The sequence below is a fragment of the Ursus arctos genome, unplaced genomic scaffold (genome assembly GCF_023065955.2).
Source record: "Ursus arctos isolate Adak ecotype North America unplaced genomic scaffold, UrsArc2.0 scaffold_15, whole genome shotgun sequence".
NCBI classification, from domain to species: Eukaryota; Metazoa; Chordata; class Mammalia; order Carnivora; family Ursidae; genus Ursus; species Ursus arctos.
The window spans coordinates 48,007,394-48,032,687 of NW_026622819.1; the positions used below are offsets into that span (position 1 = coordinate 48,007,394).

Sequence of the window (25,294 nt, forward strand, 5' to 3'; positions counted from 1 at the left end):
ATCTAAAATGTTTCCTTCTGCCTTCTAGCTTCATCCAGTAAAATAAACTCAACACTGTCTGTTTTCCTCTAGCCCTAATAACTCATACGTAATGGTAAGACAAATTACACTACAAACAAGATTCCTAAGCATTCATCAATGACTGTATCAGATATCTCAATGTAACCAAATTTCATTTTACTCGAGTTTAAAAAACTACAAAGACATAAATCAGAATGGTCACTAAAGGATTAGAAAAGGTAATACAGGGGTGCCTGATGGCTCAGTCGGTTAAGCATCTGACTCTTGATTTTAGCTCAGGTCACAATCTCAGGGTCTTGAGATGGAGCCCTACGCTGAGTATGGAGTCTACTTAAGATTCTGCCTCCTTCTCCTCCTGCCCCCCCCCACATGTGCTCTCTCAAAAAAAAAAAAAAAAAAAGAAGAAGAAGAAGAACAACAACAACAACAACAACAACAACAAAGAAAAGGTAATGTAGACACTTACCTACATAATGCATATTAAGAGCCAAATACTTATACTGGAAAAGAGGGTTGTTACTGAGACTACTTCTTTGGATCTGCTGGAAGAAAGAGCTGACATCCCATCTATACAAGACATCCAACAGCATGATGCTTGGCACCCTCAGGGCCACATTTAACACTGCTTCCAGTTTTTCCTTTGCAGCCATGTTTTTTCTTGGAGCAGACCTAAATTCAGGAGACATAATATATAAAAGTAAGTCAGCTCAAATAGCTTTTAGATATCCTCCTATGAATCTAATGCTTTGTCACATACTACACAAAAACTATGTAACAACGTATAAAACTCTTTAGCCACATCTACTACTTCCAGGTATTCATAAAATAATCCTTGTATTGGGTTTTCACATTGACTCTTTCAGGTCTTCCCAATCTGATTAAGTGTTAAGACCTCAAAATTTATTTTTAAAAAGCTTAACTCCAACTCTAGGCACTAGCAATAAAACACCCTAATAATACTATAGCTTTTGTCCAATTAACTTGAAAGGAAAAATTCACTCCTATAAAATTGAGATTTATGTAGCTCTTTAAAAACAGCAAATTTTAAGTGGTTATATGAAAAAGCCTAAGCTAGTCAATAAAAATTTGATAACTACATATTTAGATTGCAGCATCTCACAGTCTATCCTTTTCTGTATTACTTACAACCAAAACTGAAGTACTGAATTTACATAATATAGATATAATTCAGAGAATTCATGATACAGGTAAAGAAAACATAGTTTGCAATATTGTTTCCTTGAATCATTAAAGTTAAAATCTCCATCTGAAATTCCCATAATCTGCCTTCAAAGTGGGGAAATAATGCTCATCAAATTCTTCCTGTGATTCAGATATGCTGGCACATGGAAGAAGTCAGGCTTTGGAGTTTGCAGCCCGTCTTTGCTCAGCTGTTGGTGAGTTGCAGGAATAGAATTTAAAAAGGCGGGGGGGGGAATAAAAGATCTCCAGGACAATTCATTATTTAAAAGGACAATTCTGTGCAACACTACTTTATATGATAGAGCTTTAAATTAATCCAAGGAATTATGAGAATAAGGCAAACAGATGTGGGTTAAAGACAATTTTAAGAGTAATGATAATTCTGGATTGTTGGCTCTGACAATATCCTTTTAAGAATTTTGCTGAGAAAACTAAACAAATTTCCAGCTTTGGCAGTAATTTCAGACATTACAGGACAAATGAAAACATTTATTTCTGAAGAAAATTACAGTGATTGCTATGCTATGGTTAAATATTTGTCAGTATTTCCATTTTACCCTCTAATTTTCATAGCTTCCTAGCTCAGTTAAAAAAAAGAAAAAAAAGGAGTTCAACTTGACAAACCATTATTACAAGTTTTCAATCACTGAAAAACTGATTCATTGTATTGATCATTGAATGACCATGTATCATTCCCATTACTCAAAAGTGATATATCCTAAAAATGCAAAATAAACATTTTCATAAATAAACACTAAATTCTGGCTATTTTAAATGAACAAGACCACTTTAACAATTTTCCTACGTAAGAAAAAAATATTGTGAGAGAATCAAAACTGAGTAGTTGTGTCCAAAGGAGAAAAAAGCACTGAAAAATAAAAACTCTAATCAACATTTATTGCAAATTATAGCATTCAGGAACCTCAATTTCTCAAAGCTCATGATATTATTAAAAAAAAAAATCTTGAGAAGACATACACCAAAATATCACATTAACATCCTTTCAACAGTAGGGCTAAGGTGATTTTTATTCCCTTCTTTTTCTGTTTGCAAATGTTGTAGAATATCCATTATTGGGGATTAAAAAAAGAAATTCCTTTGTAAAAAGTGTTAATACATCAAAGCTATCTAGATGACTAAGGAAACACACAGAACATTACTTACTCAGGTGGTCAAACAGATAACTCAGTTTGGTTTATTTCAAAGTACACAGACAACAGATCTTTTTCACAAACCACCAGTCATGTGTGAAAATCATCACAGACTGAGATAATAACATCACTGACAGGCTTTATACTATAATGGAAAAGTAACTCTTTTCCCATATTCTAGAATCCAAAATAAATCACTACTGCTTTTGTAGGGACTACTACTGAGTTACTACTTGTGGTCTACATTTATTTCATCTGACTTGGAGCCTTCCCCTTTTTTAATGTTTTGCTATTTTTAAATGTACCCACTTTCACCATTTTTTGTAGCTCTGAAAAGGGTCAAGAAAAAAAATTTAAACTAAACAAATAACCAGTCCTGCATCAGAAATCAAGATCTGAAGAACTAGGGGGGGAAATCTCCCTAATTCTTATGGAAGACCATCTCTATTACAAAAGAGGTCCATTAGCGGAAGGGACAAATTCCCACTCAATTACCACTATTCTTGCCTCACAAATAGAATAAAAAGAAAATCTTGAATTCCTAAAGCTCTCATTACAGAAGAATATCAGAGAATGATCCCCAAATTCTACTGTACAGTAAATCCAAGACAAAAATGTCTGAATTAAGTAGGATCTTGGATAGAATGAAATATGCCCACCTAATAACAACTCTACTGCTCACTAAACATTTCATTCATTTCTGTGAGTGATATTTTAGCAAGTCATTGGCAAGCTGGCCCTGTATATGGACATGAGGGAAACAAACTCAATAAATGGAAAACCAAATCTAAAATGCTACCCACAAGGGGCAGCTGGGTGGGTGCCTCAGTCAGTTAAGCATCTGACAGGATGTCAGCTCAGGTCTTGTAATCAGGGTGGTGAGTTCAAGCCCAGCATTGGACGTTGAGCCTACTTAAAAAAAAAAAAGAAAGAAAAAAAAAAGGTCTAAAATGGTACCCACAAAAGCTGTGGAAAGACAAAAAACAAAAACAAAAATCCCCCCCTCAAACTTTGTAATTTTGAACCTTTCTAAAGTAAGAGCCACATAGAAAGGGTGATCACCATCACAAATAAATACACTACACTCCAGCACCCCCCACTAAATTAACGTCTAAACAAAATGTGGAAACTACCTTGTTTAAATGATAGAAATCAGGTGCTTGAGTGGCTCAGCTGGTTAAGTGTCTGACTCTTGATTTTGGCTGTCATGATCTCAGGGTTCTGAGATCCAGTCTAGCATGGAGCCCCCACTCAGGGCTCCCTACTCAGTAGTGAATCTGCTTGAGATTCTCTCTCCCTCTTTCTCTGCTCCTTGTCCCCTTCTCTCTCTCTCAAATAAACAAAATAAATCTTTAAAAAAATAAAATAAAATCATTGAAATCATTCACATTTGCCAAGCCACTCTCTTAGAAGCATGAAGTAAAAATGGAGATTTCTATCCTGGGGTAAAAAGATTACATTTCTATGATGTTTAGTTTAAGCCTAATTTATTTTTTTCCGAGATTTATTACCAGAGCTAATGAGCATATTCCAAGTCAGAGGAAGCTTAAAATTCTCTTAAAATCAAAACAAACAAAAATAAGCAGAGGACCTGAATGCAAAGAAAATTTAAAGCCCTGGCACTCCTACAGCCAAATATATAAGCGACTTCCTGCCCTGCACAGTTACACAAATTTTCTCCTCCATGAAAGATTTTTATATTTCCTCCTTAAATGTATTAAGAACTGGGAAAGTAATATGCCAAAACAACGTCTCAGCAAGTAATGTAAACTAAATGTGACTCAAACTTAAAGATGCTTTACACAGTGGAACAGCTTTAAAAAAAACCTTTCCAAAAACAGCAAAAAAAGACTCAACAAATGCTAGCCAGAAACAGGACCACAATGATTTCATTAAATTACTTTCTCAGGCTTGGAAGCAGCAATCACTACTTACACAGTAATGTCCTGTACCAGTATAACGTTGCACAGTTCACCATTCATATTTGTGGGTTAGGAAACACAGGAGTCTCATTCTACACTTTCCTGAAAACACTGCGTTTGGTTTTAAATATGAAGAAATCAAACAATCACCCTGAACAATTCAGAAAATGTACGTTTTTAAAGTAATAGTTTATCTGTTGAAGACTTATGTTAAGAAAAAGAAACAGAAAATTCGATCTTACCAAAAAAAGGGTATTCACATCTCCTAGATAAACTCCTTAAAAAAAAAAAAAAAAGCAAAAATAAGAAAGCTGTATGATCCAATTTTAAATTCAGCACAATAGAAAATTTAAGGCTGGAAGTTTCTACACCTTTTTCTCCCATCAAAAGAAAAAAATCACCATTTTTCTTTGTCCAATCCAATGGGAAAAAAAAAAAAAATCTACCATCCGCTAAAACCAATCTCAAGAAAGGTTTTCCGGCTGTCCGTATGTTAAGATGGTAAGCCCTGAAAACGTTAGAGGGCAAAACTAGAGGCTAAAATCATAAGTAAACTCAGCCCAAAACCGAGATACCCGGGAGGAGAACGCACTTCTTACATAAGCATTGGCACATGTTTTAAATATAGCTGGTCCTCCCCACTCCCACACTATTGGTAGCTAACTTTGTATGTACCTGATTTCCACATAAACTACTAGCAATTCTGTGGTTTCTCGGTATTTCCAAAGTGGTAAAGATATGGAGTCCACTCTGAATAACCGGACCATCTTTTCAACTCTTAAGGGGCCAGATAGAAGGAATAAAAACTGCTATCTCTGCCATTGGGCGCTCAGCCTGGGTCACGACTGCAGCACAGACAGCTCATCCTTTGGGCATGATTCAAGATTCAGTAGAACGGCACAGTCCGTATTTTAAAAAATAAAGACACACAGTCCTCTCCTTTCCTTTCAAACTAGTTTCCTGTTTACTGCAGACTGCGATGCAAAGCCATCCATTAATCTTTGATGCCTTCTCACTGCAAAGCCCCCTTCCTCTCTCCCCGCACCTCCTCCCCCGCCCCCCCCCCCGCCCTGCCTGCTGATCTCAGCTGCGTTTGAACTATAGTAACCCCAACCCAGCTCGCTGCAAAGCACGCAGCGCAGCAGCAGGGCCGCTGCCGCCGCGGGGCTAGGGGATTACGTTCGCAAAAACTCTGCCAGTACAGAGGCCCGTGCCAGGGAGCTCCCCTCTTGTCTGGCCAAGGGTGCTGGCTCCGCGACGCCACGCACCAAAAAGCTTCCAAAGACAGACGCGAGCGAAGTTCATCAACCCCGAGCAGAAAGGGGACTCATTCCTAAAGGGAGGGCAAGGGCCTTGGGTGGAAAAGCAGAACAGAAGCAGGGTGGAGAAGGGATGGCAAGAGAGAGAGTAAGCGATGGGGACAAAAAGGAAAGGATGGGGTGCGCTCTCATGGTAAAACAGGGCTGACAGATGAGATGCAGAGCAAATGGGCCCCCATTCGAAGAATGGCTTGGCAGGCCTTTCCGCACTCCCAAAAAACCTCAAACCGCATAAAAAGAGGGAGGAGGAGGCTGGGTAGACCAAAGAAGGATAAGTCAAAAGAAAAATGGGAGGGAAGCTTGGAAGTAAAGTGGACAAAGACGCAAAAGAGGGAAAGTTGGGAGTGGAACTGGAGAAAAGGAGCTGGAAAGGAGCAGCTAGGAAACGAGTTGCTCAGGAAGGGGCGTAGAAAAAGCCTCGAAATGGGGTCCTGGGGAGGCGATGGGGCAGAGCTCAGAGAGAGGGTATCTTAGGAATGCCGGGGTAGGTGAGGGATGTCTCCAGAAGGGTGGGTAGTTGGGAAGGCGGCGCACAAGGCCCGAGAGCTGGGGGAGGGGGCTCTGTGCCGGGCCCGGGGGGGAAGGCAGAGTCGGAGAGCCGGTGGGGGGCCAGGAGGTCCGCGGAAGGGACAGACGGTTAGGAGGGAGGGGGCGCAACGGGTGAAGAGGGGATGGGGACGCCGCCGACGATAGGAGGAAGGAGGGAGGTGAACCAGGGAAGGGGAAGGAGCGGGCAAAGGAGTGGGGGAGGGGAGAAGAGAGGATGTGCGGGGGGGGGGGGGCGGGGACGCGCCGGGACATGAAGAGGCCGGCCGGGGCGGATGGCTCGGTCACCTCGGGCTGTGGCCTCCCTCCCCGCAGGGCTGCGCCGCCGGCGGGCAGGCGGGCTCCGCAACTCCCCGGCTTTCTCGCCCGCCCTCCCGTTCTCCTCGGGCAACGGCGGCGGGGGCCGGGACGGCGCGGCTCACAGCGGCGGTTCCTCCGCGCCGGGCCTTGGTTGCAGCGTCTTGGGAGGCGGCGGCAGCGGCGGCGGCAGCGGCCCGACGCGTGCGGTCACCATCGTCCGCGGCGGCAGGCGCTCACGGGCCGAGCCCCTCAGCAGCCAGCGGCGGCCATGGCCTACTGCGCTCGCTCCTCCCGCCCCCAGCACTCTGCGGCGGCCGCTGTCCGCTCTCGCGCTGTGCGCCTGCGCGCGACGCGCCCCTCCCCCCCGACTCCGCCCGCGCGCGCGCGCGCGCTCCCGCGCTCACTCACAATCACACCGGCCGGGTGGTTCCCGTGCCGCCCCCAGTACGTGGGCGAGAGACACGCGCCTCCCGCAGCCCACGCCGCCAGGCTCAGGCAGCTATGGAGACGCATACCACGCCGACACCTGCACGCGCACTGTGACACGCGCCATTCTGACACACGTGCGCTCGCACACTCCTCAAACACCGGGAGCCACACGCGCTCACACCCACACTCACCTGCCGGGACCACGTGGGACAATTGGAGGGGCTGATCCTCACTCGGTGCAACCGCAGTAGCAATGAAACCAGAATTTTTTTTTTTAACTCCCTCACTGACGACTAGACTGTCAACTCCATGGCGGCAGGGACCAAGTCTGTGATGGCTCAGCAATGCCTAGCACAGAATAGGCGCTCCATAAGCCTCTGTTGAATAAGTGAGTGAATGCATGAGTAAGTGAATTGAAAATGTTCACTGACTATCTTTAATTTTAAATTTCCGCCCGTTGGTTTAAAGAATTTGTTCAAAGAATTTTACTGTAGTATGAAATTAAATGGCATTTATGTGTTTTTTGGCTCAAGGTTCAAAACAGAGATTAATGTATACACCCCCTTCCCTAGGGCCTCACTGACCAGCATTCCTACCTTAATTTAAATGTCAACATACCTTTTAAGGCAGAAACTGTTCCCCCACTTCCCAAAACAAAGCCTGAAGCACGTCGTGTGTGCACAGAACAAAACAAGGATGTTACTAGTCTTCTGAGCTTCGGCAGGACTCATTCCCCAGTTTTTCTAGGACCTCAACCACTCTCCACGAATTCTTCACCCCCACCTGCCCCCCCCCCGGGGAAAAAACAAACAAGCAAACCCTACACTGTCCCTTGCTGTGTCTTTGGTTAGTTCCTGGAGAGCCAGTCACTACTAGAAACCAGTCTGGCCTTTGATGTTGGCAGCGACCTACTACACAGAAGATAACACACCCAGTAGGAGGTAAAATGTTGCAACTATACTGGATCATCCTGAACTTGTGAAAACTCAACTTCTGCATGTTACAAGAGAAATTAATGCACTTTAATCTAGATTTCTGTGGGGCCCTCTTGGAAATTCAAGTCTCTGTCCTCTGTATTTTAAATGGTAAACCTCCAATTCCCCACGACCTTTGTATCTTGCTAAAATTGTATAAGCAAGTTCTACATTTAGCAAATGGAATTCCTGGAGGCATCAGTCAATCAGATTCAGAGGAACTTCCCTTCCACTAGCTTGATAGCTCTATAGAAATGAAGCTTTAAAAATTTCTGGGAAGTGTGTTCCTAACTCTCCATAGTCACCTTTCATCCTGGTGCCTTAGACGACTTTAGAATAATCAAGCCTGCTACATCCTAGAGAGGCAGTTTTATGCGTCTCTTTATATGTAGCCTGGTAAGAAATTACAGAGGCCACATGACTAATGACTAGAATAGAAAACTGCCCAAGATAGTAAAGCCTTATTCCTTGGTTTGCTCCCCATTTTAACAACTTTACTACTGACTCAGGCAAGAAAATGTAAGGCCAGAAACAGATTACAAAGAAGTCAAAATCTACATAACCGTAAATTCTAATTGGATTTATTTATTCTTTTAGGGTAAATTTTCTAATTGGATTTATTTATTCTTTTAGGGTAAAGAACCTTGAAAATATTCTTTTAATATTGTTACTGGATTTGTGTATCTTATTTAAATGGAGAAAAAGATTACCTCAGCTCTCACATTTCCTTTTTTAAAGGGGAAAAAAATTGGCTTCAAAGTCCTATAACCCTCACTAATAAGTACTCTGGACTTGTAAAAGCAGGAAAAAGTCACGTACATGTCTTTTTTGATGAGGGAACAGAAGGCTGGCTGAAGGCAAAGCAGAAGCTGACACCCTGCAACCCCCCCCCCCCCATGTATGCAACATTCCTTGGCACTCCTAAAACTAAGGAAAGGAAAAAACAAATGGTTAACTGACAGAGATCACAGCCCTGCAAGACCGATAATTCAGTTTCCTGAAGCCCTAACATTACCATCCCCTCCCTAAAATTGAGGGAAGCTGAGGCAGAAGGAAATGTAAATAAAACGGAATTTCTTTGGACCTGCAGCTCATTGATAAGGGCACAGTGATAGTGTGGACAGCCTTGGCTTGACGGTGGCAGAGCCTCCAATATCCTGCGAGTCTTCTTTGACATATGAAGGTACCTGCAGCTCATTGATAAGGACACAGTGATAGTGTGGACAGCCTGGGCTTGACTATGGCGGGGCCTCCAGTGTCCTGCGAGTCTTCTTTGACATATGAAAGTGCTTTCTCAGCCTCCCTTTTTCCTTACCTCCCCCAACCCCATAGTATATAATCAGCCAACCCTCACAACTGCATTGCAGCTCTTTCTGCCCACGGGTCCTGTCCCCGTGCTTTAATAAACCACTATTTTACACCAAAGACGCCTCAAGAATTCTTTCTTGGTCATCGGCTCCGGACTCCACCCCACTGAACCTCACCTATATTCCCAACCTCATCATTTTTCACCTTTGAATTTTACAGCAGCTGCCTATAAATGCTAAAGTTCAAAACAAGTGAAGAAAATTACTCTGGTAATGAAAGGGTTACTGCTATTATATTGCTGCTAATCCAGTTTTGGGAAAGCTCCACGTTGCCAGATACAGGTAACCAAATCAAACTAATAAGAAAAAAAGCAGAGAGAAAAACTGGGGGTGGGGCGGATTGCTCAAAAGCAGTCACAGTGTAGAAAGTACTTTCTAGAGGCACCCAAACTCACCCAAAACAGCAAAGGTCAGGAGCAAAACTTATTGTAAGTACCTGGAGCCAGGCTTAGAAAAATGCCCAAATGCCACAACCCGGCCATAAAAGGAATTAGTTTCAGGGCTAGAAGGAGAGAACTGGAATCTTTATGACTGTGGAATGGGAGACCATTCAGGATTCCAAAGGTTATCTTCCTGTTCGCTAAATGTATCCAACATAGAGGAGGAAGTCAGCATCAAGTTTGGAAGAGTAGATGTTGGTTACAGCCCTAGCCATTCGAAAAGACTAATCCCTGAATTCTTTATAAAACCAACTATTGCTAATAATCCCCTAGAAATTGTCCTCTGTTGCAAATCTGCAGATAATTGATAGCCAATTCACGATGCCTTCTAGATTGAGGGATAAGAGCTCATACAACAGACTTCATATAATGGGGCCCAAATCCAAAAAATCTCAGATAACCAACACTGGAAATATGGGGGAAAGAAGACTTATCATGTATTCATTTATTCACACACTTTATTCCTATGGGCACTTTGAGGTTTTCTCTATGTAATTCCATAGTTAACTTTCTTGAATAGAAGAGTCTAAATGATATATAAAAATTTCATTCCACCTGACTACCCTCATGGTTTGATTTTGAAAGTCAGTTCTAAGAGGAAAACTATAGTTTTCTTCAGCAACATGGTTCAATAAAGGGGAAATTAACTCTTTTTTGAGATATAATTCACATACCCTACAATACACTTTTAAAATGTGCACTTCAATGGTTTTTAGTCGATCCACAGACTTGTGTGACCATCACAATAAATTCTAGAACATTTACATCACCACCTCCTTTCCAAAAAACAAACAAAAAACCCCCCAAAACCACTGTATCCCTTAGCAGTAACCCTCTTTCCCTCTAGCCTTAGGCACCTACTAATCCTTCTGTGTCTTACAGATTTGCCTATTCTAGACATTTCATATAAATTAAGTCATACAAGATGCGGTCTTTTGTGTCTGCCTTATTTCCCTTAGCAACATGTTTTCAAGGTCCATCCATGTTGTAGCATGTATAATTATTTGATTTCTTTTTATTGCCAAACAACATTCCTTTGTATGGCCATATCACATTTTGTCTAGCTATTCATCAGTTGATAGACACTTGGGTGGTTTCCATGTTTTCGCTCTTATGAATAGTGCTACTATAAACATTCAGGTACAAGTTTCTGTGTAGACACATGTTTTCATTGGTCTTGGCTATATACTTAGGAGTAGAATTGAATTACCTGGTCATATGGTAACTCTATGTTTAACTTTCCGAGGAACTGCCAGACTGTTTTCCAAAGTGGATGCTCCATTTTACATTCTCACCAGCATTGTATGAAGAGAGATTTACTCTTAGATTCAGATACCCTACCGTTAGATATGGGACCCTGTGCCAAGTGTTCATAATTTACAAACATCTCCATGTGTCATCTGTAAAACGGCGATAATGACTATCTATTTCACAGGATTACAATAAAAAATAAAACAATGTATGCTAATATTCCTAGTACAAAATAAGCCCTCAATATATGTTATTAGTGGCTCCCTCTGTCTTTGGTATCTGGTTGGCAACATTTATTCTGTAATAAAATCAGATAGAGATAAAATTATAAGTCCCTATTAACAGTAAGAAATGCATACACATAGTTGGTGCTGAATAAATCTTTTTCACGGATAACTGGAAAAGCAATAGAACTTATACTGTTTTAATAACAAAATAAATTTATCTTTTTCTACCTCCCGTAGACCTAAATCCTGAGACTACAGGAAGAAAAAATATAGAAGCAGGTCTTATTTTTGTTTGGTCTGGATTTTTCAGATTTTTCCCCAAACATTTTTTTATTTCTCCAACTTTTTATCTTGAAGAGTTTCAAACTGCAAATCTAAAATTGCAATCATGACTCATAAACTCACCATCTAGATTCTACAATTATTAAAGTTTTGAATATTTGCTTTATCTATGTGTGTGTGGTGTGTGTTAGGCTACTTGAGAGTAAGTTGCAGACATCATCACACTGCACCCTTTAATTAAACTCCAGCCTGCCTCTTCTAAAAATAACAGCTATTTCCAATATTCCCAAATGACCTTACCACACCTAAGAAAATGAATTAGAATTCCCTAATCTTTTCCTAATTCCGTGCTACTTTTTACTACTTAACTACCAGAGCTCTCCCTGAAATACCTTTTACAGGTAGCTTTTTTCCTAACCAAGATCCAAACAAGTTGCACTCGTTGCCTTAGTTGTTATGCCTTGCAAACCAGCTTTCCTTTCAACCAATCTGAGTGCTTGTGTCTGTTTTGAATCTCTAACATCAGCAGGGCAGAAAATGTATTATTGCCCTTGTTTTCAGATTTAAGCTCTGCTGATATACCTCTACCCTACCCAGTCACTTTCTCTGTACGGATTCTGATAGAGACTGAGATGGGTAGTAATACAAAATTGTGTGTTGCTTTTCAAGCATGATGATATTCAGCTAAATAGAATGGATACTGATTGTCATAGACGGCTGATAGTTGCCTCCCCAATATCTATTATTCTCTTTTTAATACCATCTTGAACATTCTAGCCATGTAGTCTATTGGTGGATTAATCAGCGTATCCTCTCTCCCACAGTGATTAGTCCAGGGAAGGACCCATGACCTGAGTCAATCAGGGCAAGACTCAACACCAGAGCTTCTGACTGAACTATCGAGAGAACAAAGTTTCTCTTTCCTGTTAGATCTAAAAAAAGAATCCTATAATTTCAGGGACTACAGGCAGTCATCTTAGATCCAAAAGGTAAGAACCTGAAAATTGCTCAAAGCTGGTAAAAGAGCATAAAAAGAAACCAGGACTTGGTCACAGTGTCTGAGTCGTGTTCTAAGCCTCACCTGAAGCCAGCATGTCCACATCCTGTTCATTAACTATATTGGCCAATAAATTACCTTTTTTTGTTTAGCCAGTGTGGGTTGTGTTTCCTGTTATTTGCAGTTAAAAGCATCCTAAGGCATTCAATCCTTTTAATTTGTAAGAGTAATATGCTGTTATAGACATAGGATGTAACTTAAAAAAAATAATTATGGTAAGTAGAAATACAGTTGTACAACTGAACAAATTATTATAAAACACAACTATTTAACCACTCCCCAGAAATAGAAGCTTGCTAATATCCCCAGAAAATCCCCACATACTCTTTCCCATCACAACTCTCTCACCACAAAGGCAACCATTTTTCTGACTTTAATATAGTCACTTCCTCTTCTTTGTTTAACCACCTAAGGATGAATCTCTAAATGTTGTTTAGTTTTGCCTGTACCTGAATTTTATATACATGGAATCATACGGTACGTATTCTTTGGTGACCAGCTTTTTCTGCTTAACATTGTGTTTGAGAGTCGATTATATTCCCGTGTGAAACTGTAGTTCAGTCATTTTCATTGCGGTATAGAATTCTCTCACATGCAGAGAACATTATTTATTCATTCTGCTGGATATGAACAGTTGGGTTCATGAACACCCAAATTCCAGTTTGGGGCTACTACAAATTACACTGCTATCGACATTTTTGCACTTGTCTCGCAGTGCACAAGGACACACATTTCTTTAGAAGAGCATTGCTGGGCCATAGTCTGCAGGTATTCAACTTCCTTAGATGACTCCCAGCTGTCTTCCCAGGAGTTTGCACGAATTTACACTCCCAACAGCAATCCGTCAGACTTCCTATTGCTCTATGTTCTGGCCTACAATTGATATTGTCAGTCTTTTAAATTTTTAACACTCTAGTGGGGGTTTTAACTTGCATTTCCCCAATTGCTGATGAGGTTAAGTACCTTTTCATATGTTTACTGGCCTTTCAGGACTTCCTCTTTTGTGAATTGTTCAAGCCTCTTGCCCAATTTTCTCCTGGGTTGTTTGTCTTTTGCTTTTTGTTTTATAATCCTTTATATTCTGAATGCAAGCCCTTTGTCAAATATATGCACTGCAAAAAATCTCTTGTTCCATAACTTCCCTTTCTTTCTTTAAACGGTGTTTTTAATGAACATAAATTCTTAATTTAGTAGTTGGGTTTTTTTTTTTTTTTTTTTAAATGTTGAATGCTCCTTTTAAGCCTGCTTCCCCCCTGCTCCACAGGGCCATCCCAAGTCAGGTATGTATGTTTGAGTAGGTCTGTTTCTGAACTTACTATTCCATCCCCCTTGTTCGTCTGTCTATCCTTGTGTGGATACCAAACTGTTTCCATTACTATAGCTAAATAAGAAGTCTTGGTAGGTGGTAAAGCAAGTCCTCTCCCTTGAGTTTCTTTGTTTTTATTTTTTCTTCAAGAGAATCTTGGCTTTTTGCATTTCCTTATCAATTTTGGAATCAAATTTGGAATTTTGGCTTATCAAGTTTCCTAAGATCTAGTTGAGGTTTTTAGTTCTCAATATGGAGGTCTTACATTACCTTTCATTACATTAATTCCCAGATATTTTATGTTTTTGATGCTGCTGCTGCTACATTTTATGTTTGTCTTTGAATATGTAGCAGTAAATCTCAAGAGTCTCTGTCCCCAAGAACTTCCAATGTCTTGGGCTTGGGGACAGATACATAAATGGTTTTAATATAAAGTGAAATGGATTGGTTATGCTAAGGTGGGCAAAAGTTACCGTGGAAATACAAATGGGATGGATTTGCCCATTCCGTGGGGTCACGGGGTGGAAGGAAGAGAAAGGCATTCTAAGTGTTGAAAAACAGATAGGAATCAGCTGGTGAGTAAAGAGTGAGGCAAAGAGGAGAAGAGCACACATTTCACATACACATTTCAGGATGTTAGGTGGGACACTTCCTGCCTCAGAGTCAAGTGATGTGCCAAAACAATAGATTCAGATGTCAGCATGGGTGTGAAGCAAATTCTCCTACGGGTATAATTTACAAAAGGAATGTGAGCAAACTGGTTTCAAGACTCCTGGACCCATTTAGCCAGACAAGGTTATTAAATGGTTTAAAAGTGTGAGCAGAGAGAGGATTTGAGAAAGGTTTCTTTGGAGAGAGCTGTTCCTGTCAGTACTGCCAAGCAAAGGAGACATCATGGGGGACACTGCCTCCTCCTCTGGTCTAATGGTGGTGAGATCTTTCATGGGACCACTCACAGAATTTGAAATGTGTTCCCTGCAAAGGGCTGGTGCCTGCTGCACACCTGAGAGAGTGAAAGCAACCTGCGGCTGTCTTGGGACAGATGATCATTGCTAGAGTTTGTCAAAGGAAGCAAGAGGTTTGTGGGTGTTTCCATGGGGCATATGTGCACCACACGGGAAACAGGGCTGGCCCCAGTTGTCTGGGGTCCTGTACAATAGGACTAACTAGAAGGGCAGAGGGGCCTGATAGTAAGACGTTGGATGAGATAAAAACCCAATTCCAAGGGTCACATGTGACCACCTAGAATAGAGATGTATCCACCCAGGTCATTGATAGTATAATTAAGAATCTTCAAACAACCCATGGAGGGTCACCAGCTTCCTGCCTCTGTTGATCAGATATAAAAAGCGAGTTAGCTTCTCCTAGTTGATATACCAGTAGCAGCCTGGTGCTGATTGTTCAGATTCTACAAAATAACCACTGTGGAAGCAGCCTAAGCGCTCTCGCAGCCAGGTCCCCCTTCTAAGTCTCTGCATGCACTAGTATTCTGGAGCCATTAGCAAATCAGTGATATTGTGGGTCCTCTCTCATCAATTATGTCACTTTCTGGTGTATTATCCATATATCTTTCTCAATCAACTTCTATTTAAAAAAAAAAAAAAAAAAAAGAATGTGCACCAGGCACCAGGAGAGAAAGATTGAGGTTTAGGAACCTGACAGATCCAGAGAAATTGAAGGCCACCAACAAGTCCTTCCCCATCCCTGACCTGTCCTGCTTCGGGCAGCTTCCATCCAGGTGGGGTGTGATGCGGCTGCTGGTACACAGGAAGAAAGGAAGTGGGGGCAGAGCAGAAGTCCACCACTTCACATATGGAGAGAACTCTCACTGTTTGAAGGGAGATTGAAGCATTTAATTAATCTCTTGACTGGACACATTCTAATTACCAAATCAAGACTGTGGTTTGTAACTTAAAGTGAGTAGGACTGCCCATCAATTAAGAAGTCTTGAAATCTGTCCAAGTTTGCACTGGACAGCAGGGAAAGTAAAATAAACTTTCCAAATAAAAATGTTAAGGGCTAGTGGGTAACCAAATCTGATACCCCCAGAGTGTAAAGTACATGCAAGAAATGAAAAGCAATACAATTATGACCGGATCTAAGATTTACAGAGAGAAAGCAGGGAGAGATGAAGTAAACTGGGTCTATTCAGGAGCTGGGGAAACTTTCCATGACATGCTATGCAGTCTGGACTTTGACAGGAAATGAAGCAATACTGAGGAGTTTGTGTAGGAGAGTTTAATAGTTATTGGGCATTTACTGTGTTCTTGGCTCTGTACTAGGTGGTTCATATGAATTATCACACTGTATCCAGCTTCCTATCAGACTAGCCATACCAGAAGAAGTAATGAGTTTGCTCACAGAGTCCCATCTCTGAGTCTATTTTTAAATTTTTTAAATTTTTTAAAAGATTTTTATTTATTTGAAAGAGAGAGCACGACAGGTGGAGAAGCAGAGGGAGAGGGACAAGCAGACTGTGCTCAGCATGGAGTCCGACACACGAGGCTCGATCCCAGGACCCCTGAGATCATGACCTGAGCCAAAACCAAGAGTCGGACGCTACTGACGGAGACTTCCAGGTGCCTCCACATCTCAGAGTCCAGAACTCAAACTCCAGTTAAATCTAAGCTTTACTCTTAACTAGTTGTGTGACACTGGGCAAGTTACTTGACCTCTTCTATACCTCAGTTCCCTCATTTTTAGGATGAAGATAATTATCCTATTTACTTCATAGAGTTTTTGTAGGATTAAATGTGTCCTTATTCTTGGTGACTTCAACATAGATAATCCATGTGGGGTTTTTTTCTTTTTTTTTAAATTGTGGTGAAATTTACGTAACATCAAATTAGCCCTTTTAAAGTGAACAATTGAGTGGATTTGTATATTCCCAATGTTGTGCAAACACCACCTCTACCTAGTTCTAAAACATTTTCATTGCTCCAAAATGGAACTCCATGCCTGTTAAGCAGCTGTTTCTCATTCTCTCCTTCCTAATCTCCTCCTTTAACCCTCTCACTTAAATGATCTTTTCCTCGCTCCCATTTTTCTCTAATAGTTACATCTTAAACTGTCATTAACATCAACTTCCAAACCCTCAATTTTGAGCATCTTTCTCTCCCATCACTCCTACAAATACTGTGATTCTTTCTTTTTTATAATACTCATGTGTTCTTCTTAGCTTCAAGCTTCCAATCCACTGACCCTACCAACTCTTTACATATCCTTCTTATGTCCTTACATCTCTCTTTACCCAGCATAGACTCTACAGTGCATTATTTAAGTTCCTCACTTATAAATGTTCTTAACTTTCTTCCCCACCATCTGCTCAGCACCTGCACCTGAGATGCTGATATTGCTGGATAAGCCACACGAGCAATCATGAATCTCAAAGCTTAGCCTTCAGCACAACTCCACAAACCCACCGCATTGTCCTGGTAAGACTGTTCTCAACTCCCCAGAGTGGCTCACTCTGCTTTCTTTCTCAAACCTCCAATATCACCCATTCTGCCCACTCACTTTCAGCTGAGCGAGTAGCTAAGAAGATGGATGCAGTCAATCAAATTTCTTTCTGCTATGATCTACCAGCCTTTGTGGTGATATCCTAGGTCTTCCTTCTCCTCCGTGGGAGAGGGTTCCCTGCTCCTTTCAAAGGTCACGTCCTCCACTAGCCATCTGTATCACAGCTCTCTTGCTGTCTCAAGGACTTAAAACCTGCAGTAATTCCTCTGTTCCCTGTACCATCAACTTCTCTTCCTTCTCTCATGGATTACTGCCACTAGCACGCAAATATGCTTAGGATGGCAATCTTTAAAAAATCCCTCCCTTAACTTCATGTCCTGCAATCATCACCCCCATTTCAGTGCAAAGACTTTCTGAGAAATCATCTATAGAGATTGTCTCGACTTCCTCACCCTCCTTTTGCTCCTCAACCTACTCCACTTGGAAGTCCACCGTAAATACCTCACTGAAGCCATTCCTGGCAAGGTCATCAAAGACTTCCTCATCAAAAGTTCCAACAGTCCCTGGCCAGTCCTCATCTTATTCACTCCTACTACCAATAGCATTCCAGAGAGTCCGTCATCTTCTTCATAAAACACTCCAATCCTTGATTTCTGCAGTGGATTCCTAGGCCTGCTATAACAAAGTACCACAAGTCGGAAGGCTGAAAAACCACAGAAACTTATTCTCTCACAGTTCTGGAGACTTGGGAGTCCAAAATCAAGGTATCAGCCGGGCTGTGTTCCGTCTGAAGGCTCCAGGGAAGAAGGCTCCAGGGAAGAACCATTCCTCACCTCTTCCAGCTTCTGGTGGCTCCCAGAAATCCTTGGCATTCCTCAACTTATAGATGACACATCACTCCAATCTCTACCTCTGTCACACATGGCCTTCTTACATCAGTCATTTGATTCAGGGGCCACCATTATCCCATTATCCAATATGACCTTATCTGAATTAACTAACTGCATGTGCAGAAACCATATTTCCAAATATGGTCACATTCTGAGATTCTAGATGTACATGAATTTGGGGGGCACTATTCAACTCAGTATAACTTCTGCGACTACACACTGCTGGTTTTCCTCCTTCCTCCTGGCTGCTCCTCCCCACTCTCTTTTTGGGGCTACTTTGCTTCCCCTGCCTCAGCTCTAAACGTAGGGACCTAAGGCGTGGCCCAGGGCCCCTTGCCTTCTCTAAATACATTCTTTCCTGAGGGGATATCATCTAATCCCACAGTTATAAAATTCCATTGAGGACTCCCAAATTTATGTTCCAGCCCTTACCTGTACCCATATTGATAATAGTAAATGCTCTGATACGTGTCAGACTTGATTGTAAGCTTGTAATTAATTGTGTATTAATTAATCTAATCATTACAACAACTTTGTGGGGTATTATTTTTATCCCCCATGAAGAAAGTGAAGCATAAGGAGGTTAAGTAAATAGTTCAAGCCCACATAGAGAGAAGGAGCCAGGATTTGAAACTGGGTAAACTGGTTCCAGAGCCTCTTCTCTTGACCACTACATACTCTGGCTTTCCATTGGGCTCCAGGCTCATATATTCAACTTCAAACTTGACATCTGTACCTACATGTCTAGTAGGCATCTTAGGCATGAACTAAATAGAATGCTTGACCCCCTCTCCCATTCCCATCTTAATCTTCCTTTCCTTGCTTCTACATCTTAGTATATGGCAAGGAAACCTATTAGCTTTACCTCTAGAATACCTCTCCAATGTGTCTGCTCCATTCTCACTACCACCTTAGTTCTCTCTCTCGAGTGACTGCAACTACTTTCTGCCTGGCCTTTCTGTTTCCACTTGTGCAGTCTGTATAACCAGCCAATTGAGTTTTTTGAAACATAAATCAGACCACGACATGCCCAAGTTTCAAAGCCTCCAAAATGCCCGCTTATGCTGAGAATAAAATGCACACTCCTGTTCTTAGCCTACAGGTCCCTGCTTGATCTGACGCTGCCCGCCTCTCTACCCTGACTCCTACCACTCTTTCTTGCTCACGCAAGAAAGTCATGATCTCACCCCTGCTTTCCCAGGAGTACTTTATGCCTGTCTCAGGCACTTCGTACCTGTTCACCTGCATACCAGAAATATTGTTGAAAATGCTCCACCCTCACATCTTCTTCCCATCAGCTCGAACATCACCTCATCAAAAAGTTCTTTCCTAAATCCTGACCTAATGTTGTGCCCCAGTCACTTTCTAACACACCATCCTACATTTGTGTTTTAAAAGCATTCACGAGGGGCGCCTGGGTGGCTCAGTTGTTTTAAGCGTCTGTCTTCAGCTCAGTCATGATCCCAGGGTCCTGGGATGGAGCCCCGAGTCAGGATCCCTGCTCGGCGGGAAGCCTGCTTCTCCCTCTCCCACTCCCCCTGCTTGTGTTCCCTCTCTCACTGTCTCTCTCTCTCTGTCAAATAAATAAAATCTTTTAAAAAAATGAAATAAAATAAAAGCATTCACTACCATTTGGAAATACCTTAATTATGTATTTGGTTATTTGAGTAAAGACTTTCTCCATCTTATTTTTATTTCTGTCTCCAATACCCCAAATGGTATCTAATACACAGTAACTGTTTAATATATATATTTTAAAAGGAGCAATGAATGAAACTGAGTGAATAGACAAGTAAGGTCAATCACAGAAGGTTCTTTGGAGGACAGTTTTAAAGCATAGTTTGAAAGGAGAAAAGATGATTAACTATTAGAGAGGAGAGATAATATTATTAGCAAGGAAAACAAAATATTCAAAAAAGTGATAGTAGTCTTGAATAAGTGACAAACAGAGGCTTTAACTATACTACTTCAGGTGACATGGAAGGTTGGTCAATACAGAAGTAAAATTAGCTTATCAAATCAAGGAGTTATCATCATTTGGTTAAACATACTGAATATCAACCTAAGGGGTTTAAGTTTATTTATGCCTTCAACAAATATTTATTGAGTTTCTACTGTGTGCTAGGTACTATTCTAGGTAGTTTTTAATACAATAATAAACAACAAAGACATGATCTCTGCCCTCATGGTGTTTATAACCTAGTGGAAGACTGACATCAAATATTAATATTCCATGAACTTTTGGAATTGCCAAACAAACTGCCAAAGTGTGTACTGAGTTAACATTTTTGTAACATTAACCAATGTGGCTTTTATCCCTAGACTGTTTCCCTTTGGCCCTTACCCATTCATTTAGCTCAGTATTCTGTATGTAATGACTTAGAAAAGGTATGACACAGTGGAATCCAATACATAACTAACAAGACTCTTGTTCTAGCTCTTGAGTTTCAAAATCTCGGCTTCAGAAGGCATGGAACATAACTCTGGGATGGAGAGTGATTGAGGAAAATACTTGATGAGTCAGAAAGGCTTCTGGGTCTAGAGACTAGAAACATTTCGAAAGGTTGGAGGAGAGGAGGGTCAGAGGGAAGTGATTAGAGCTTAGGTGCTGTTGGATCTCTGGAAAAGGGAGCCTCTATCCTATCTCATTGCCCATGCCATGTTCCAGTAAGTGACGGAAATCCAAGATAGGTCTGTGGCACATGAGAGCAGAGGAGAACAGTGCTCCCCTTCTCAGCAAGTTGTCCAACCTCAGAGAAGAAATGGCTTTGTGATAGGTCTAAGCACTTGACCTTTGAAGCCTCACAGAATCACCTGTGCTACTCCTTGGTGCAGAAAAGCAAAGTGATCTAAAGAGGAGTAATATTCCGAAGAAGCACAGTATTGTTTTGTTGACAGCAAGGCTGTCATTTTCTGACAATGACTAATTCTCTAATTCTTTGATATTCACTGGGTATCCAACAATCAAATTCAAGTTTGATATGAACTACCTAGAATTAGCCAGACTCACAAGTTGAGAGCTCAGTCCCACAAAAATGCTCCTACTTCACATGCCTGCCACAAATGGGGTCCCCAAGCTACTTACACCAGCCCAGCTGACTATCCATTTGGGAGTTCCCGTGACCCCTCCCCACCCAGGTTTGATAATTCACTGGAATGACTCAAGGAACTTAGGAAACTGCTACAGTAGTCCCCCTTATCCATAGGGGATACATTCTAAGACCCCAGTGGAAGCCTGAAACCACAGATAGTACTGACCCCTATATATACTATGTTTTTCCTGTACATACATACCTACGATAAAGTTTGATTTATAAATTAGGCACAGTAAGAAATTAACAACAATAAAATAGAACAATTACAACAATATACTGTAAAAAAGTTATGTAACTGTGGTTTCTTTCTCAAAATATCTTATTGTACTACACTCACCATTCTTCTTGTGATCATGTGAGATGATGATACGCCTATGTGATGAGATGAAATGAGGTGAAGGACATAGGCATTGTGATGTAGCGTTAGGCTACTATTGACCTATGATTCATCAGAAGGAGGACCATCTGCTTTCAGACTGTCGTTAGCACCACAGTTGACCACGGGTAACTGAAGCCACAAAAAGTAAAATAACAGATAAGGGCGGGACTATTGTATACTTACCATTACAGTTTTATTATAAAGGATGTAATTCAGGAACAGCTAAATGAAAGAGATGCATAGGGCAAGGAGTGGGGAGTGGTACACAGAGCTTCTATGTCCTCTCCAGGCATGCCACCCTCCAAGCACAACGATGTGCTTACCAACCGGGAAGATCCCCAAACCTTGTTGTTCTAGAGATTTTACTGAAGTTTAACGATGAGGCATGATTGATTAAATCACTGGCCATTGGCAATTGAACTCAAATCTCCAGTCCCTCTCCTCTGACCAGGGTTAGGGCTGGGGCGGAAAGTTCCAACCTTCTAATCATGTGGTTGGTTCCTCTGTTAACCAGCCCCCATACTGGAGCTATCTGAAGGCCAAGAAGCAGCTCATTAGAATAAATTCAGGTACGGTGGAAAGGGGCTTGTTAGGAATGACAAAATACACTAACTACTATTAGGAACTTTCTAGAGTTTTAGGAGCACTGTGCCAGGGATCAGAAACAAAGACCAAATACATATATATACTTTATTTATCATATCACACATTGGGTGTTAGAAGGATTTTCTGAGAATTTTCCATAGCTCAGCATGGTGCAGGAACAGCAGAATGGATTGTTTCAGGTCTACAGGGTATTTAGAAGGAACAAGGCAGAGCAGTGCCTGGAGGGCCCTCTGGACAGGAGCCACGAGGTGACAGCAGAGGCCAGTATGTAGGCTGTTCCTGTGAAACTGAGGGGACGAGGAACTTCACAGCAGAGATTAGCTTGAATGGATGCTGTCAGAGACCAGATTCCTCTCTCCTAATGTCATGACACTCAATAAGCTCCCTGGAACCGAGATAAAACCCCAGGAAGAAAAGGAGGGGTGAGTACTGACTCGAATATTGTTATCAATTCCTGGTTGAATGGAGAGTCAAATTATCGATTAAGGTGAGATATATATATATATATATATCTCCTAAGTTTGTAGATTGAGATCATCCCTGTCACTAAATAGAGGTGTACAAAACTACAGGAGATAGGGGAAATCCAATTGGATGCCTTTTAAATATCAAAAAGAGGGGCGCCTGGGTGGCACAGCGGTTGGGCGTCTGCCTTAGGCTCAGGGCGTGATCCCGGCATTATGGGATCGAGCCCCACATCAGGCTCCTCCGCTATGAGCCTGCTTCTTCCTCTCCCACTCCCCCTGCTTGTGTTCCCTCTTTTGCTGGCTGTCTCTATCTCTGTCAAATAAATAAATAAAATCTTTAAAAAAATATATAAAAAAGAGCTGAGTCTGGCCAGCTAGGAAGAATAAGAATTTAGAAATAACTTCATTTAGAAGACAATTTAAGAGATTAAATGAACCCAATCATAAAGTGAAACATCCTGGGTGAGGGGCTATAGATTCAAATTTGACTAGAATTAGAGAAGTGCACATGGGACACTTGCTGGCTATGGAATCCCTGTTACCATGGACACAGATAGGCCATGTTGTGTTGGGAGAACACAAAATCTTGAGTTCCAGCCAAAGCATGGGTCAATGTGTATCTTCAGTGCCCTCCTTCTCGAAAGACAACCCTAAATTGTTTGGTATAGTATAATTGTCTGCTTCATATGTCCATTTTAATTCCAGGGAGATTTAGAATTGAGACTAAAGATAATAGAGTAAATGATGATAACTGATTAATTCAAACCTATTGTATTTATATATCTGTGGTAAGTAGAGGAATAATAGGGGTATGCTTACTATTTGAAATACTTGTTATGTTTTAGAGAATATAGTATATTAACGAATCAAACACAATTGCCTTGTGGTTTCAATTTATACTATATAATTGAACAATTGATTAGACTTGTGATTTTAAGTTCAATTAATAACAAAATTTTATTAAATTTAAAGACAGTACTGGAATGTTTAAGAGAACCTAATATTCACCATATCTATGTGTTTAATATATTACAGTTATTTAAGGTATTTTTGTTAGGCATTGAATGTCTTAAAGTAAAAACAATTACATTAAATTTATAAATGTAATTTAAATGTTTGAGAAACTAAAATTAAGTTTGTAAATGGGCTTACACATTAATCAAGTCCCCCTTAAAAGTGAATGTTAATAATGTATAACCTTGTCAAATCACTAAGTTGTACATCTGAAACTAAAATAACATTGTGTGTCGGCTATTAAAAAAAAACATCTTTTTAATAAAGAGGAATGTTAGAAGTCTCACTTACTTATAAATAGAATGATACCATTTTTATTTTGAATTTAGAAGCTTATGGATGAATAGATTTTTGATCTTATAACCTTAAGGGCAGTTATTAATTTTTAAAACCAAACTAATCATACATAATCTTTTCTGGGCATAAAACTGCCATTGACACCAAAAAACTCACACTGACAGTACCCACTCTACTGCCTTGAAGGGAAAGAATATGGTGTCATGAAAGAGACTAATAGGAAAAAAATTCCTAGATTGTATTATATTTTTAAAGATTTTATTTTTAAGCAATCTCTACACCCAACACGGGGCTTGAACTCACAACCTCAAGATCAAGAGTCACAGGCTCCACTGACTGAGCCAGCCAGGCACCCCTGCATTCATTTTAACTTAAATGTGAGAATTGACAACAGTAAACTACAATGCCTTCTCTTATGAAAATAAAAAAATATTATTCATATTTTTAATAAATAGTCTTTGTCTAGAAGAAAAAGAAGGCTCATTGAAGGGACTTAATTTAGATTAGGAAAGCTTCTCTGAGAAAGTGCCTTGTGAGCAGAGACTTCAGAAAAAGGGTCACCATGGGAAGATCAAGGAGAGGAGAGTTCCAGGTGGGGTCCTGGGAAGGGCCTGATGTGCTAGAACAGAACAGAGGGAGCTGGATTGAGAGGAGGCTTAGGTCAGATCAGATAGACCCTCAGAGGCCATGTTATACCATCCACTACGCAAATACAAATATTATATAAATCCTAGAGGGTAATGAAAAACCACCAAGGATTTTAAGCAGAGGCCAGAGGTGCTAAGTAAGGCTGATTGTACAGCCTGGGCACTACAGAACTTCATGGAACACAGCTGGCAGAGTCCCTGGTACGGCACAACATGGCCTCCCTGCAGGTGACATGATCAAATGAGGAGTTTTAAAAGATCACTCTGGGTGCTGTGTGGAGAAGAATTTTAGGGCCAGAGTGGAAGCAGGGTGATCATTTAAATGGCTAATGCAGTCTTCAATCAAGTGGCCTAGCATAGTACTTGTGATAGAGAAAAGTGAACAGACCATATTTGTGATTTCCACAATCAGCATTAGAGGTCCAGGTAGATTCCTGAATTTGAGAGTAGCCTGATTTAAATAGTGCTCGAGAAAAATTAATCTTCAAGACAGTAGTGTGCTAGAGCCGACCTGTAGCAGCTTGCACTGGTTCGTGAAAGCTGAACGTATGCACCGCTCTCCAACTCTTCCTTCAATGACATCAAGTTGGTAGCTTGAAATCTGCCCCCGGTGGGAGTATTTACACCATGGAAATTGGCAAGTGC

General features: G+C 41.0%; 1 protein-coding gene across 6 annotated transcripts in view; it reads right to left on the minus strand.

Annotated features, from left to right (window-relative positions):
• Nucleotides 1-25,294, minus strand: part of RNF145 (ring finger protein 145) — a 97,004-nt gene that overhangs the window by 46,751 nt on the left and 24,959 nt on the right. For 3 of the 6 annotated variants that reach the window (XM_057312290.1, XM_057312289.1, XM_057312288.1), the window contains one exon: nucleotides 488-690. In XM_057312290.1, coding sequence (XP_057168273.1) covers nucleotides 488-690 — 203 coding nt within the window. Of the gene's footprint in view, nucleotides 1-487; nucleotides 691-4,539; nucleotides 4,575-6,450; nucleotides 6,774-21,576; nucleotides 21,748-25,294 lie in introns of those variants that run through there. The other 3 variants (XM_026510882.4, XM_057312291.1, XM_026510884.4) reach the window with 3 other exon arrangements.